Here is a 13,842-nt window from a genome sequence, read left to right as displayed (position 1 = left end):
AATTCTCTTCTCCAGTTTCAATCCTCTTTATAACCTGCATTTTATTTACTAAAATGTACTGCTTCATGCTTTTAAGACAATGAACAAAAATATTAAAATACTGCAAACATGAATCAACTAAGCAATCTCAAATTTGCATTGTACACTAAACCCAATCATCAATGACAGATGACTTTTCCCATGTATGGAGGTTGCATAATGACTTGCACATGCATTATAACATGCTTTAGGAAGACTTAGTTATAAAGGAACATCATCTTTGAGGATCTATTAACACTAGAATTACCAGAGTCTACGAAAAAACTCGTAGATCCGGCCCACCTTAATACCGTTCTCACCTCTCTTGTCTTCTAAATTGCCGATTAAGAGGAGCAGCGAGCAGCCGGCTGTTCCATCCCCCACCGTCACAGAACGTTCACTAAGTTTTCCCAGCTCATGCCTTGTTTGATTATCTGGGAGTGACTGAAGTGCTGGAGTTTTAGAATGGAAATAATAGATCGTTATTTGGAACACATGCATTTCGTGCGTGTTCCGTTTCTACAGTAATCTGTGTAAACACATTGCTAAAACAGAAACTTTTTCATATTTTAGTAATAAATGTTACAAAATGTAGGCATAAACTATAGAATCTGTGAAGCCTGAAGTCCAAACATCAAATAAACACTTTCACAAAAGGTTCAAGGATGCTACAACACCTTCTGTGGCTTAACGCTACGGTTTGCTGACTTGCAGCACAGCTGCCCTAATGTGCTACAGAGACCTGAGTTCGATTCCCAGCTTTGGAGAAAGAGTTTTTTTTTTCCCTCAAACAGACATTAAATTTATAAATTGGTATGCACTGTAAATCGTTAAGTTTAAAATGTCAATCGCGGTTATTTCTGTTGATTAATTCATGCTTTTTTACTTCTACTTTTCTACTTAGTCAGAACAGGAGCTTGTTCAGCTTATTCAGCTTCTGATCTGACTCAAACAGCGCCAGTATAACTTCACACCCAACCTGACGCTGATTGTTTTCAAATAGTATTGCATTACTTCGACGAGGTTTTCTGATTGGTACTTTTCGCGTCATAAAATGATTTCTTCAAAACGTCACATATATTTGTCTCTTTCTTTTTTTAAAATGTGCGTTGTAGCACGCAGCAACTGGCCACCTGCATGTTCTTGCGCACACTGAATAAGACAGCGCTATATGCAATCATCAGATTCAAATGTTAACAGTTATATAGCACAGAATGGAAATCACCAGTTCTTAGCATTGCACCATGCAAGCTGTCATATCAACCGCCTACTGTAACTTGCATTTCTTTTTGCTTCGGTTATAGTCTTGAATAAAAGTGCACTTGTTTTGTTATACTTTTACATCAACATATATTCCTGTGTTTGAGCGACACGGGCATGCTCAAAAAATACACGTGTAATGCCACGAAAAGTGCATGCAGACACTTCAGTTCGCAAGCATTGGTACGACAATGCAGCCACAAGTACACTGCAGAACTATAGCACGTCTTTATGTGAAAAGAGCAGTGTCAGATGGGGAGTGTATGATGATTGCATATAGCGCTGAAGTTACTGCTCTTTACTATGCTTTCCTCTGCATGTCCTGGAGTACAAAAGAAACAACACGTGGGGACTGGCAATATTGGGGGAAAAAAAAAACACGCGGTCGTATGTATCGTGATACACTGCAGAGCTACAGCGCGTCTTTATGTGATAACAGCAGTGTTAGATGGAGGGGAAGGGGGGTGGTAGGGAAGGATCCTGAACATGACTGAGACAATGAAAAGTGAATTAAAAAAAAAAATAAACAAAGCTGACCTTTACAAATATATATTACACCGGCTGTTACAGACTGAAATCAAATGCATCTTTTTATTCTAAAATAGTGAAAATAAGAACACTTCTCAAAAGGGAGTCATGCAGGATTGAACATATGACCTTCTGATTCGCAGTCAGCGACTGATACTGTTGCGCCACGGAAGCAGCGATAGCTAATGAGTGTCAATGTCACACACTAAGGCGGCTTTTTTTGGCGGTGGCTTTTTTTTGTACCTTTTGTGAAAGTGTTTCTTTGATATTTGGACTTCAGGCTTCATACATTATATAGTTTATGCCTACATTTTGTCATTTCCTACTAGAATATAAAAAACGTTTGTTTTAACAATGTGTTTACACAGATTACTGTAGAAATGCAACACATATGAAATGCGTGTGTTCCAAATAACAATCTATTATTTCCACTCTAAAACTCCACTTCACTCCCAGATAATCAATCAAGGCATGAGCTGGGAGATGCAAGTCGGTGGGGGGATGGAATAGCTGGCTGCTTGTCTTTAGCAGTACATTTAGATGACAAAAGACGCTGGTGAAGAGGTGAGAACGGTTTTAAGAAGTGATTTAAGGTGGGCCGGATCGAAGTTTTTTCGTAGGCTCTGGTGATTCTAGTGTTAACAAAGTAGGGGTGGGCGGTATGACCAAAATTCTATATCACGGTATTTTTCTAAATTATCCCGGTTTCACAGTATTTGACGGTATTTTTTCCCATGCATGAGTGGATGTTAACCACATTTTCCACTGCAGTAGACTGGCTAAAAATAACCTATTCCACTGTCAAGAGCATTGTACATTGTACAAAAAAAACATTTTAATGTGCACACAAGTATTAATACAGGTTTGCATGGCCCCATAAAGTGATAGTTTTCAACGGGGTGGCACTAATGAAGAGAAGGAATCACACTGCATGACAGATGCAGTCAAAATATTAGAACCTTTTTATTGAACAAAGTTTGCAAACAACTTAAACTATAATTCTGACAACATATTTTCAACCATCCAAAGAGGCAGACTTAGTAAAATATCCAGACGTGCTTGTCAAAAGTTGTATTGCACTGAAAAGGAATAAATAGTAAATATTTTTTGTAAAACAACTACATTTTCTGTTAATGTTAACAATATCTGTCCACTGACACGTTAAAGTGACTTTTTAAACAACTTTACCATCATTAAACTGCATAATATTTAAACTAATAAATAATAACAATAAAATATAGTATTATTACTGATAGTTGTACTATTACTTCAAGGCTTCAAGCCCAGGTGCATTACACAGTATTCACCAAATTAAAATAAAATAAAACAAGTGCAATCTTGGTGATGACATCTTTACCAACTGAACCATCATTTAGGCAAACTGCATTAATATGGACCTTGCTTCAAGCTAAGCTATATGCATAAATAATAAAACTAAAACTTTCATTTATAATGCTATTTGTGGTATAGCCCTACGGAATTGCATTAGGACCACGGTGAAGAAAAAAAATACGGACACAGGGAAGAAAAAAAACAAACTATATGTCGAGAATAAAGTCGACATTTCCACTTTATTCTCATAGTTTACTTTATAATTAAAGTAGAATGTTGTAAACTAAACTTCATCCTAAAATAATTGTTTAATTTACTAGATTTTCTCAAACCCCATCATAAGTTAATGTAGCACATTAAATGGTTTGTGTTAAGTGTTCCCCGACCCAGTTGTTAATCACTACGCTTCTTAAACTGACTTCTCCCGCATTAAGAGGAGACAGCGATCACCGCACAAAATCTATTCACTTCATGATATTCCTGCTCTCTGAAAATTTACAATGCTAAGATAAATACTTGATATCATTTTCAGGATAAAATGCATTAAAGCAGGTATTAAACATGCACGGTAGTGAGGCGGTAGTGCTGCTCCCTCGCAGTAAAGGGTCCCCAGGTGTATGTTCAGTGTAGAGAACTTTAAGGCAGGTGTGACGAGGCTCCAAAAAACTGGATGTATGAATGGGTATCGCACAGGTTTAACTTAAATATTGTGTAAATGTTGGGTTTGTGATCTGGTGGTCGGAGACACGAACACAAAATTCAATGGATGTTCTTCTGAGCAGGCTTTCTTTATTGCACGCGTGCTGTCTCTATCTGACGTACCATAACCCCAACTCCTATCCTTTCTTTTTCTTTCTCCACATAACCAATCACCACACGATAAACGTCTTTGTGAAATTAATACTAGTTATAAACTTAGCCCACGGAGTGTTCAGAACTTTAAAAATATCTTCGTTATACATGTTTAATTATGCCATCCCTGAACGAGTCGCCAGCACATCGCAGAGTGAATACGAGCAGTACATACACTAGCAGGGTCAATATAGCATAACAAAACACCACATTCTACATGACTTTGAAAGGAAACAGAAGCACGCCGAGTAAACCCACCAGAACAACATGCAAATGCAAGGCAGGGTACATCCGGGACCCCATTGCTGCGAGGCAGCAGTGCAACCTCCACGCCGCGGTGCCCCCACATGATTAATACATGCTTTAATGCATTTCACCATGAAAATTATATCAAGTATATATCTTAGCATTCTAAATGTTCAGAGAGCAGGAATATCATGAAGTGAATGTATTCTGTGCGGCGATCGCTGCCGGCGCCTCCTCTTAGTGCAAGAGGAAGTCAGTTTAAGAAGCTCGGGGAACACTTAACACAAAGCATATGTGCTATATAATTTATGACGGGGTTTGAGAAAATTTAGTAAATTAAATATTCATTTTACGATGAAGTTTAGTTTACGATATTCTACTTTAATGACGAAGTACGAGAATAAAGTCAACATGTCGTCACACTATTACACAGTACCCAGGTACATTACACTGTATTGAAAATAAATAAAACAAGTACAACTTGGCTTGCAGTATTATCCAGTAGTATAGAAACAGTATTCACACATTTGAACATAATGGTCCACAGCTGACCTTTTAAAACCAAAGTATCTCCAGACAATGGACGTGACTCCTTTTTTTCGGCAGAAGTTCTTCTGTTTCATCATGTTCAACTTTATCGTCAGCTACAGCTTCAGTTTCAGTTTCGGAATGTTCTCTGTCCATTTTCATCACGCAATACCTCCACTACCACACCTATTTAGCGGTGTAGCAGTGAACAACAGGCCCCGTACAACAAATCTGTGTTTAGCGGTGTAACTTTGAAAAAGGTCCCCACTTGAACAGTTTCCCGCTGCGCCATGTTCCAAATGTCGTTTAGGCAATTTAAACCGGTGTTGAGGTATAAGAAAAATCCATATCATAAAAAAAAAAAAAAAAAAAAAAAAAAAAAAAATCCTAAACCAATTTCACTCACCTCCAATACCCTTTTCAAGGTACCACCTGGCTTTTTTCTTGTCACAAGTACATAATGGCTGTCCATCTGGTGCATGAAGGAAACAGTTGTCATACAGTGGGGATTTCCTGTTAAAAGAACAAGTAAGGAGTTTGGCATAAAGCGTACACATTAGACGAAGTTTCAGAAAATACAACAGCAACAGAAGCTTCCACAAAAATAAAGAAGTAGTCAGTGCCAGAATAGACTATCAATAAACCTTAAAACTGTCCAGCATTGTTCCAGTTATAAAGAAAGCAGATGCCTCTTTACTTAATGACTATTGACCATTTTCCTGTATCTATCATATGAAATACTCGCAGCTTACACTCGTACATAGGAGGCCGATATTTGATTCATGACAGCCAAACCAAAAGAAAACAATAAGGATGTACAAGTAAGTCATCTGAAAAAACAAGAAGGTAATCAGAAAAATACCACAAATGTATACGTACAGACATCCAGAGCTGGATGACTGACTGGTGACATCAGAAATGTAATTTTTTGAATATTCAAAATGTAATACACATTCAAATGTAGTCCCAAATCAAATACGACTACGAGGACCTAAGATTTCAACAGATTTAAGGACTTTCTGTGGATTGGCAGTCTAAAGTGGTAAAAGCTATTTTCAGGAAACACTTTTGATTGAAAAGGTGACAAAACACTGTCACACAAGTCTGTCTGCAATATCTAACAAACGACTGAACACTACATCAGCATTTTAGGAAATGTACAACGTACAACAAATTCCTACTGCCGACCTAAACTTTAGAATATTCAGCAGGTTATTGACCACAAGTGACTGCTTGAATGTTCCAACAATATTCTTGCCAGAAAGTTTCAAGCATTCAGCCTTAAGAAATGGACATTAGCCTTTGGTAATCAGAGGGCCAAACTTCATTACAAGCAGATCTTGTATTATGCAGTCACAGAAAGAGGAGTCTTATGAAAATAAGATTCTCACAATTAATGACATGCACTCTGGGCTCCAAACAGGCATACTGGAGGTTGTGAAAATGCTTCCTACAATTAGCCCAGAAACTGCAGAGTGTGAACGTGAAGTCTAGACCTCATGTTTAATAACATTAGGATCCTTTAGATGGTTCAGCTTGACAAATTTGAATTCAGCTGTCCGTATACAGAGATCACTGGCTGTGGCCAACTAAAGATGTCAGACACTGTAAAAGGTCATATTTCACCTCTGAATAAGTCTGAAAGTCAAACTGATGACAGAAAAACTAATTGGTGGGTTCTAAATTAGGTCTGAAAGAAATGTTTAGTAAAACACTATTAATGCAGTATTTCAATTCATTTTTGATAAGATATTTAGCCTACATTGAGGGGGAAACAAAAACAAAACATTACACAAGCATTTCGTAATCTTTTACAATCCTTTACATTTATTAAAATATTCTCTTTCAAGATGACAATTGTGTTTAGATCATGGTAGAAGTTAGTGCTGGGCGGTATGACCAAAATTCTATATCACGGTATTTTTCAAAATTATACCGGTTTCACAGTATTCTTTTCCACCCATGCATGAGTGGATGTTAACCATGCATGGGGGGAAAAAAATACTGTACAATGTACATGAGAATTGTACATTGTACAAAACACATTTTAATGTGCACACAAGTATTAATACAGGTTTGCATGGCCCCATAAAGTGACAGTTTTCAAGGGGGTGGCACTAATGAAGAGAAGGAATCGCATTGCATGACAAATGCAGTCAAAATATAGAACCTTTTTATTGAACAAAGTTTGCAAACAACTTAAACTAAAACTTTGACAACATATTTTCAACCATCTAAAGAGGCATTTAGACTTAGTAAAATATCCAGAGGTGCTTGTCAAAAGTTGTATTGCACTGAACATGTCTTAGAAATGGAATAGTAAATATTTTTTGTAAATCAACTACACTTTGTTAATGTTAACAATCTCTGTCCACTGACACGTTAGTGACTTTTAAACAACTTTACCATCATTAAACTGCATAATATTTTAACTAATAAATAACAAAATAAATAATATTACTGGAAGTTGCACTATTACTTCCAAGACTTCAAGCCCAGGTGCATTACACAGTATTCACCAAATTAAAATAAAATAAAACAAGTGCAACTTTACCAACTGAACCATCATTAAGGCAAACTGCATTAATATGGACCTTGCTTCAAGCTAAGCTATATACACAAATAATAAAACTGCAACTTGCATTTATAATGCTATTTGTGGTATAGCCCTACGGAACCGTATTCGGGCCACGGTGAAAAAAAAAAAAAAATACGGAAACAGTGAAGAAAATTTTTTTTTTTTTAAATTATATGTAACTATAAGTTAAACAATTTAAAAGCAATGGTACCAAATATTAAAGTGTACATAAACTTGTGACCCACTGGAATTGTGAACATTTTTGCAAAAAATTCCAAATGTATAGTCTGTTAGTACAAAATCTGTGGGGAGGTTATATAGAGTTTTAAAGAATTCACCCTAAGTGAATATAAACTTCTGACTAACTGCATGCTGAAATTCTATGAGGAAGGAACAAAATATAGTCAGTGAGGTGCATAGGATATCTTGATTTCAGAAGGTATTTGATAAGGCCCACCAGGAGAGGTTGGGCATCAAACTAAAAGAAGTTGGTATTCAGAACATAGCATATAGACTAGTGCAAAACTGGCTTAATCACAGTTTAGCAGAATTAGATGATGTTAAAAGTGGTGTCCCTCAAGAGTCAGTGCTGTAAGCTCCTGCTATTTTGAGTATTATACATATATTTTTCACAGCATTCGTAGTCTGTGTCACAATCTGATTGTATGGGTGGTTACCTACCAGGTAACGCTTGTGGTTGGCCAGCAATCTGCTAACATCCGCCACGGTGCCCTCAGTTTTTGAGGAGCAGATCATAGAATGGCGCTGACGTCCGAGGTTCGATTCCCGAGAGGGAGTGCAGTGGAGTGTCTACACCTGATGAGCCCAGAATGAGGGCGAAACACGTGTCGTGTATTTATTTGACAGTAAACTATTTCAACCATTATATATATATTATATGTAAAATAAAATGATTTGGATAGGAATATAAACAATAAGCAGGTTAAATTTGCAAATGATACCAAACTATGCAGAATGGCAGATAATGTAGAAGTAAAACATTACAGAGGAACTTAGCATAGAGGCTAGGGCAATTTTTGTGGCAGATAATATTAAAATGTGGAGTATTACACGTAGGATGTAAAAACAGAACCCAAGAGGAAATTTTACACAAATTTGGGAATGATTTTCTTCACACGGATAACCACAGGTACATGGAATAAAGTACTGTGGCAGAGATTAGAACTTTCGGCACTCAACTTGATAGATATTTTTAAGAAACTATATGAAAAGGACTGGTGAGTTTTATTGGGCTGAATGGCATGTTCCCATCATTTAAATCAGCTGTGAGGCTTTCAGATGTTACTGTTTTCTTGACGCACAATTGCTTGTGGAGTGTGATACAACATCACTGCTTAGTGACGTGGTTAAACAAAATTATTTTTATGGGGATATATTTTGATTTTTTAACTTTTTGCTATAGTGCCAAGCAGTGTTTTAACAGACTCTCAGATATAGCAGTATAAAAAATCCAGCAAAACTCCATGCCTTAAATTCAATTTCACTTCAAACCAGCTTCCTAATGTCTGACTCATCATCAGCATTAACGCCATCTGGTCACTGTGTTTCTGTTATATGCTACATGGTACAGGATTTGTAAAAATCACCGCTAATGTTTGTGATATGCCATCAGCTGGAATGAAAAATGTAATTCATTTTATTATTACATGCATTACAAAATATATTCCAATACACTATGCACTGCAACCATCTATATATATTATATATATATATATATCTATATATATATATATATATATATATATATATATATCTATATATATCTATATATATATATATATATATATATTATATATATATATATATATATATATATATATATAAAATCCCTATGTGCGCCCAGGTGTCCGTGTGTGGGTGTCTTCTGATGAAGTGCGCATGTGCGGGGCACGGTGCGAAGCGCGATATTACTGTCAGAGAAAGTTAGAGGAGTTTTACGGAAATACAAACCAGTATTACTACGAGAGGAAATTAAAGGTACACAATACAGTGATGCATATTACAGCCACATACAAGCCAGTATTACTGTCAGAGGAGATTAAAGGCATGTTACCGACGGGCACGCCTGTATTACCGCCAGAGAAAATTAAAGGTATATTACGGACGTACAAGACAGTATCCTTCAATAAGGGCGCGCACAAAAAGGCGAGCCTCAAAAGGGCGACCTCAATTGGGTGCAGCGAATAAAGGCGCGCGTAAATAAAGATCTGCACCTTTGTTGCTCTTCACATATTCCAGAGCCATTTGAACTAAATTATCTACGAACGCCTTTATTCGCCGCGCTCAATTGAGGTCGCCCTTTTGAAGCTCGCCTTTTTGTGCGCACCCTTATTGAATAGAGCCGTATAAGACAGTATTACTGTCACAGCAAGTAAACATCAACAAAAGAAAGGCTGAAAGAAAGAAGAATACGACCAACAAAAAGAATGAGGTCAAAGTCCCTTGCCATTTAATATAGACTGTTCCTACTAATGTTTATGCACTACTGTTCTAGCCCCCGTTATTGTAACGGGCTAAATGACTAGTTAATGCAGAATACCCCAAGGTCTACTTTGATTATTTAGATTTCAACCTGTCTTAGACAGGTACTATGGCTAGTCAAATTAATACTGAACCAGGAGGCATTACAAATGAACGCAACTTGGGTTTGAATTCTCTGTATATACAGTTGTTCCCATGTCACACCTGGGGTGACATCTTATGACTCACTTTACAGTGCTAAAACCAAGTAACTATCTGGACAGTGTTCTGCTGCCATCTAGTGGATGAAATAACATGCTGTAAATACTTCTATGCATCTTGCCACTCTTAAGTTAACTTCTCAACATCCATGAGTGGGTGGAGTGTTCAACCAAAACACAATTGTAAAGGTAATTTTAGAAAATAAATGATTCAAGCTTTAAAAGATGACAATGTATTTGTTAGATATTGATGTGAATGACCGAATCCTCTGGGACATGCCAGGTTAATTTGGTCGCCTGAAGGTTCACCATGGTGCAGGTAGGTGCATGGCATAAAGGCTAAATGATTTCAATCAATTGGAATGACAAGAAAGGCGTTGGCACCCTAAGCACTGTTCACAATGGAACAATTGCGGAAGTCACTATGCCTTGTTCTGTGTTACACTACAATAGCTTAAGAGGTGCAATGATCATGCAAGTTACAGCATTGACATTCTACACTCTGATGTTCAAGCAACACAAAAAAGATTTTAAGAAAAGACAGCAATGAAAAACTAATGCCTTAACTGTTACATCAGGCTGTGTTGGTGACCGTCCCAAAACATGTCATATGAAGGATGTGTAATAAATCTGCGGCAGTAGACACTACAAACAGTATGCTTTTCCTGCTGGTGTTTAAAAGGTTTCTACTATACATATTTTTATTGCTAAAATAAATAAATCATTTTAGACTCATTTTCTTTGGGTAAACACTAAGGACAAAAGGAACCATATTAGCACAGTATTAGGATAAGATTATGAAGTACTCTAAATTAACCCTCTTTTGGTATCATACTTAGAGCAGTTTTATATTCCTTGGTGAAAATTTAAACAGTTTTACTAAAGTTAACAGCCTTTTTTGGATGTTAGTACAGGAGACAGGAGTTCGAGTTACACATGTCAGTCATTTAAAAAAAAAAAAACACACACACACACACACACACACCAGCAGCCAGAAATGGACAATCCTGGTCACAAATTTCAACCCTAATACAATAGTCTCCTGTAACATTTACGAAGAAGGCATCTTTTACTTAAAAAGAAAAAGTGTTCCCCATTTTCATTGATCTAAATAAATTATTAAATATCTCTTAAGCTAGCTAAACTAAGCTGGATTAAAAGTTTAAATTTGAAGCATGTACATTTTTATAAAAAGTATGAAATTGTCACCAATTTAACAAAATACTTGAGAATATAAGCAAGACAGCAGTTGTCATTATCTTCAATTGAAAGAACAGACTTGAATGACAGGCCTATACGGCACATACAAATATAGTACGTTTCATACATTTAAAAAAAAAAAAAAAAAAAAAAAAAAAACCCTCCTTTAATTCTTGAATTGCTTTTATAAATAAGACATATAAAAGGCCACCGTCAGTGCCTTAGGTTCCTTAGATGCCTCTTGGTTTCCATGTATAGCAAGTAACTAGGACTGTGTATTTAAATGTTAAGCCCAGACTTCCAAGCAACAAGCCATCTGTCTCAAGAGGGTGTCATATTTTAGGTTGCATCATACAGGTGTGAAAAGAAAAAAAATAAACATATTTACCAGCACTACAGAAATACTAATGACAACAAAAGCTGCTCATACCTGGCTGAGAACCCAACGCCAAGGGGTTTCCTCTTATTTTTACGAGGGTCTGCTACTTGATCCAGACATTGCTTGCCTTCACAACCCAAACGTTTGCTCCTTTTTTTCTTTTCTGAAAAGCTGTCATCTTCATTCTCTCCTTCACTCACTCTTAGTTTGAAAGGTATATCAATAAGACCCTGACACTTGGCCAAAAGCTGCTGTGTCCCCCTATCTTTAAGTGGGCCTTCTGAGACCAAACCAAGCAAATGGAAGAATAAGGCAACAGATGCTTGGGCGTCCCTGCCTGCATAAGTGATCTGGGGAGACAAGAGATGACAAGTCTTACTTCAATGGAGGTAAAAAAAAAAAAAAAAAAAAAAAATTAAAATAAAAATAAAAAGGGCAGCTTTAACAATTGTTTTGATTGATTAAACTCAATTATTACAGTGTTAAATTGTTAAAGGAAAAAGTAAGTAAGGAAAAAGTAAAACAAAGTGTCATATTTGAAAGGTACATTGAAGAATGGAAGGCTGTCTCACAATTAGATAATGACAACCCAAGTAATTCTGATCAGTCATGTAAGAAATCTTGAAAACAGCAAAACAGGAGGTTTAACAGTAGGAGTTCTGAAATAAAGGATTATTGTAAAACAGACAAGTTTAGTATTGCAAATGAAAATAAAAAGGACAGATGCATTTGAAAAATTAAAACAACCAGGAGTCTGACATTTGAAATTAGAATTAATTTGACTAATCTGTTAAATATTAATCTTTAGTGATATTTTAACCAGCTAATGTAAATAAATCTTAAAATAGCAAATATTTCAAACCTAAATCAATTGGTTAACTAACAAATCATAACTTTAAAAAAAGTGCTGTTTCAAACAGCTTTAAGAGAGCTGGTTTAAATGGAAATATCTGGAATTATCTTGAAATTTACTCCAAGTAATGAGGGTAGACAAGATTGAGTGTACTTGAAGGACAACACAGTTATGACAGTTAGGTGACCAAGTGAAAGAGGCTAGACTGATATAGTTTGGGTACATGCAGTCAAGAGAGAGGGGTACATCGGGAAAAGAATATTGAGGATGGGACTGCCAGGCAAGAGGAAAACAGTTAGGCCAAAGAGAAGGCTTATGGATGTGGTGAGGGAGGACGTGAAGGCAGTTGGTGTGGCAGAAAATTATGTAAAGGACACAGCTAGATGGAGACGGATGATCTGCTGTGGCGACCCCTAAATGGGAGCAGCCGAAAGAAGATAATCTTGAAATTTACTAATTTGACAATACATTTCCAGTATAAAAATGTTTGAATTTCTGTATTTATTATGGACTTTAAGCAGTAGTTTTCACTTACTGGACAGAAAATATCAGAATAGATATAGAATGTGCAAATTGCTAACCAAGATAAATTAAGTAGTTCATGATATATTGTCCTTTACCAACCCTATTCTGAAGTTCCAAGATTACGAAGGGCGCTCAGCAGGCTCCTATCAATTATGGAGAATCCACTGCATCCACTTAATAGTATCATCTCCAGACAGAAGAGCAGCTTCAGCGACAGACTGCTGTCACTGTCCTGCTCCACTGACAGATTGAGGAGATCGTTCCTCCCCCAAACTATGCGACTGTTTAATTCCATCCGGGGGGGTAAACGTTAACATTTAACATTATACATAGTTATTGTCTGTTTTTCACCTGCATTATTATCATTCTTTAATATTATTTATTGTATCAGTATGCTGCTGCTGAAGAATGTGAATTTCCCATTGGGATTAATAAAGTATCTATCTATCTATCTATCTATAAACCCCATTTGTTGTTACACTGAGTGAGGGTTAGGGGAATATGGGAATACCCACCTCAGTCACAAATTAAAATGAAAGCCTTGCATTTTATTTAGATATTTATGAATGCCAATACTTGTTTGCTTAAATTATAGTTGGGGAAACAATGTGATGAATATTCAAGTATTTTAAAGCTGATACTATGTAAGTGATTATATATTTTATATTGTATTGCAGAAAAAGGCACAGTTTCATTCACTTCAGTAAAACGGGAATACAAAAAAAAAAAAAAAAACTGAACGGGATTACTGTTTTTGACATGGTGTCCGAATGATTCAAGTATTGTACAATTTTATTGGTATTGATATCAAATACAAAAATGCAGGGACACTGTTGGAAAC

General features: G+C 36.3%; 1 protein-coding gene across 3 annotated transcripts in view; it reads right to left on the bottom strand.

Annotated features, from left to right (window-relative positions):
* The window catches only part of exd2 (exonuclease 3'-5' domain containing 2), a 58,961-nt gene that overhangs the window by 26,221 nt on the left and 18,898 nt on the right, over positions 1–13,842 (bottom strand). For all 3 annotated transcript variants that reach the window (XM_028821445.2, XM_028821448.2, XM_028821447.2), the window contains exons 5-6: positions 11,675–11,973; positions 5,171–5,277 (exon numbers count right to left, since the gene is read on the bottom strand). In XM_028821445.2, the coding sequence (XP_028677278.1) occupies positions 5,171–5,277; positions 11,675–11,973 (406 nt within the window). The remainder of the gene's footprint in view (positions 1–5,170; positions 5,278–11,674; positions 11,974–13,842) is intronic.

Source organism: Erpetoichthys calabaricus, chromosome 16 (genome assembly GCF_900747795.2).
Source record: "Erpetoichthys calabaricus chromosome 16, fErpCal1.3, whole genome shotgun sequence".
In the NCBI taxonomy this organism is placed as follows: Eukaryota; Metazoa; Chordata; class Cladistia; order Polypteriformes; family Polypteridae; genus Erpetoichthys; species Erpetoichthys calabaricus.
This window is presented reverse-complemented; position numbering and strand designations above follow the sequence as displayed.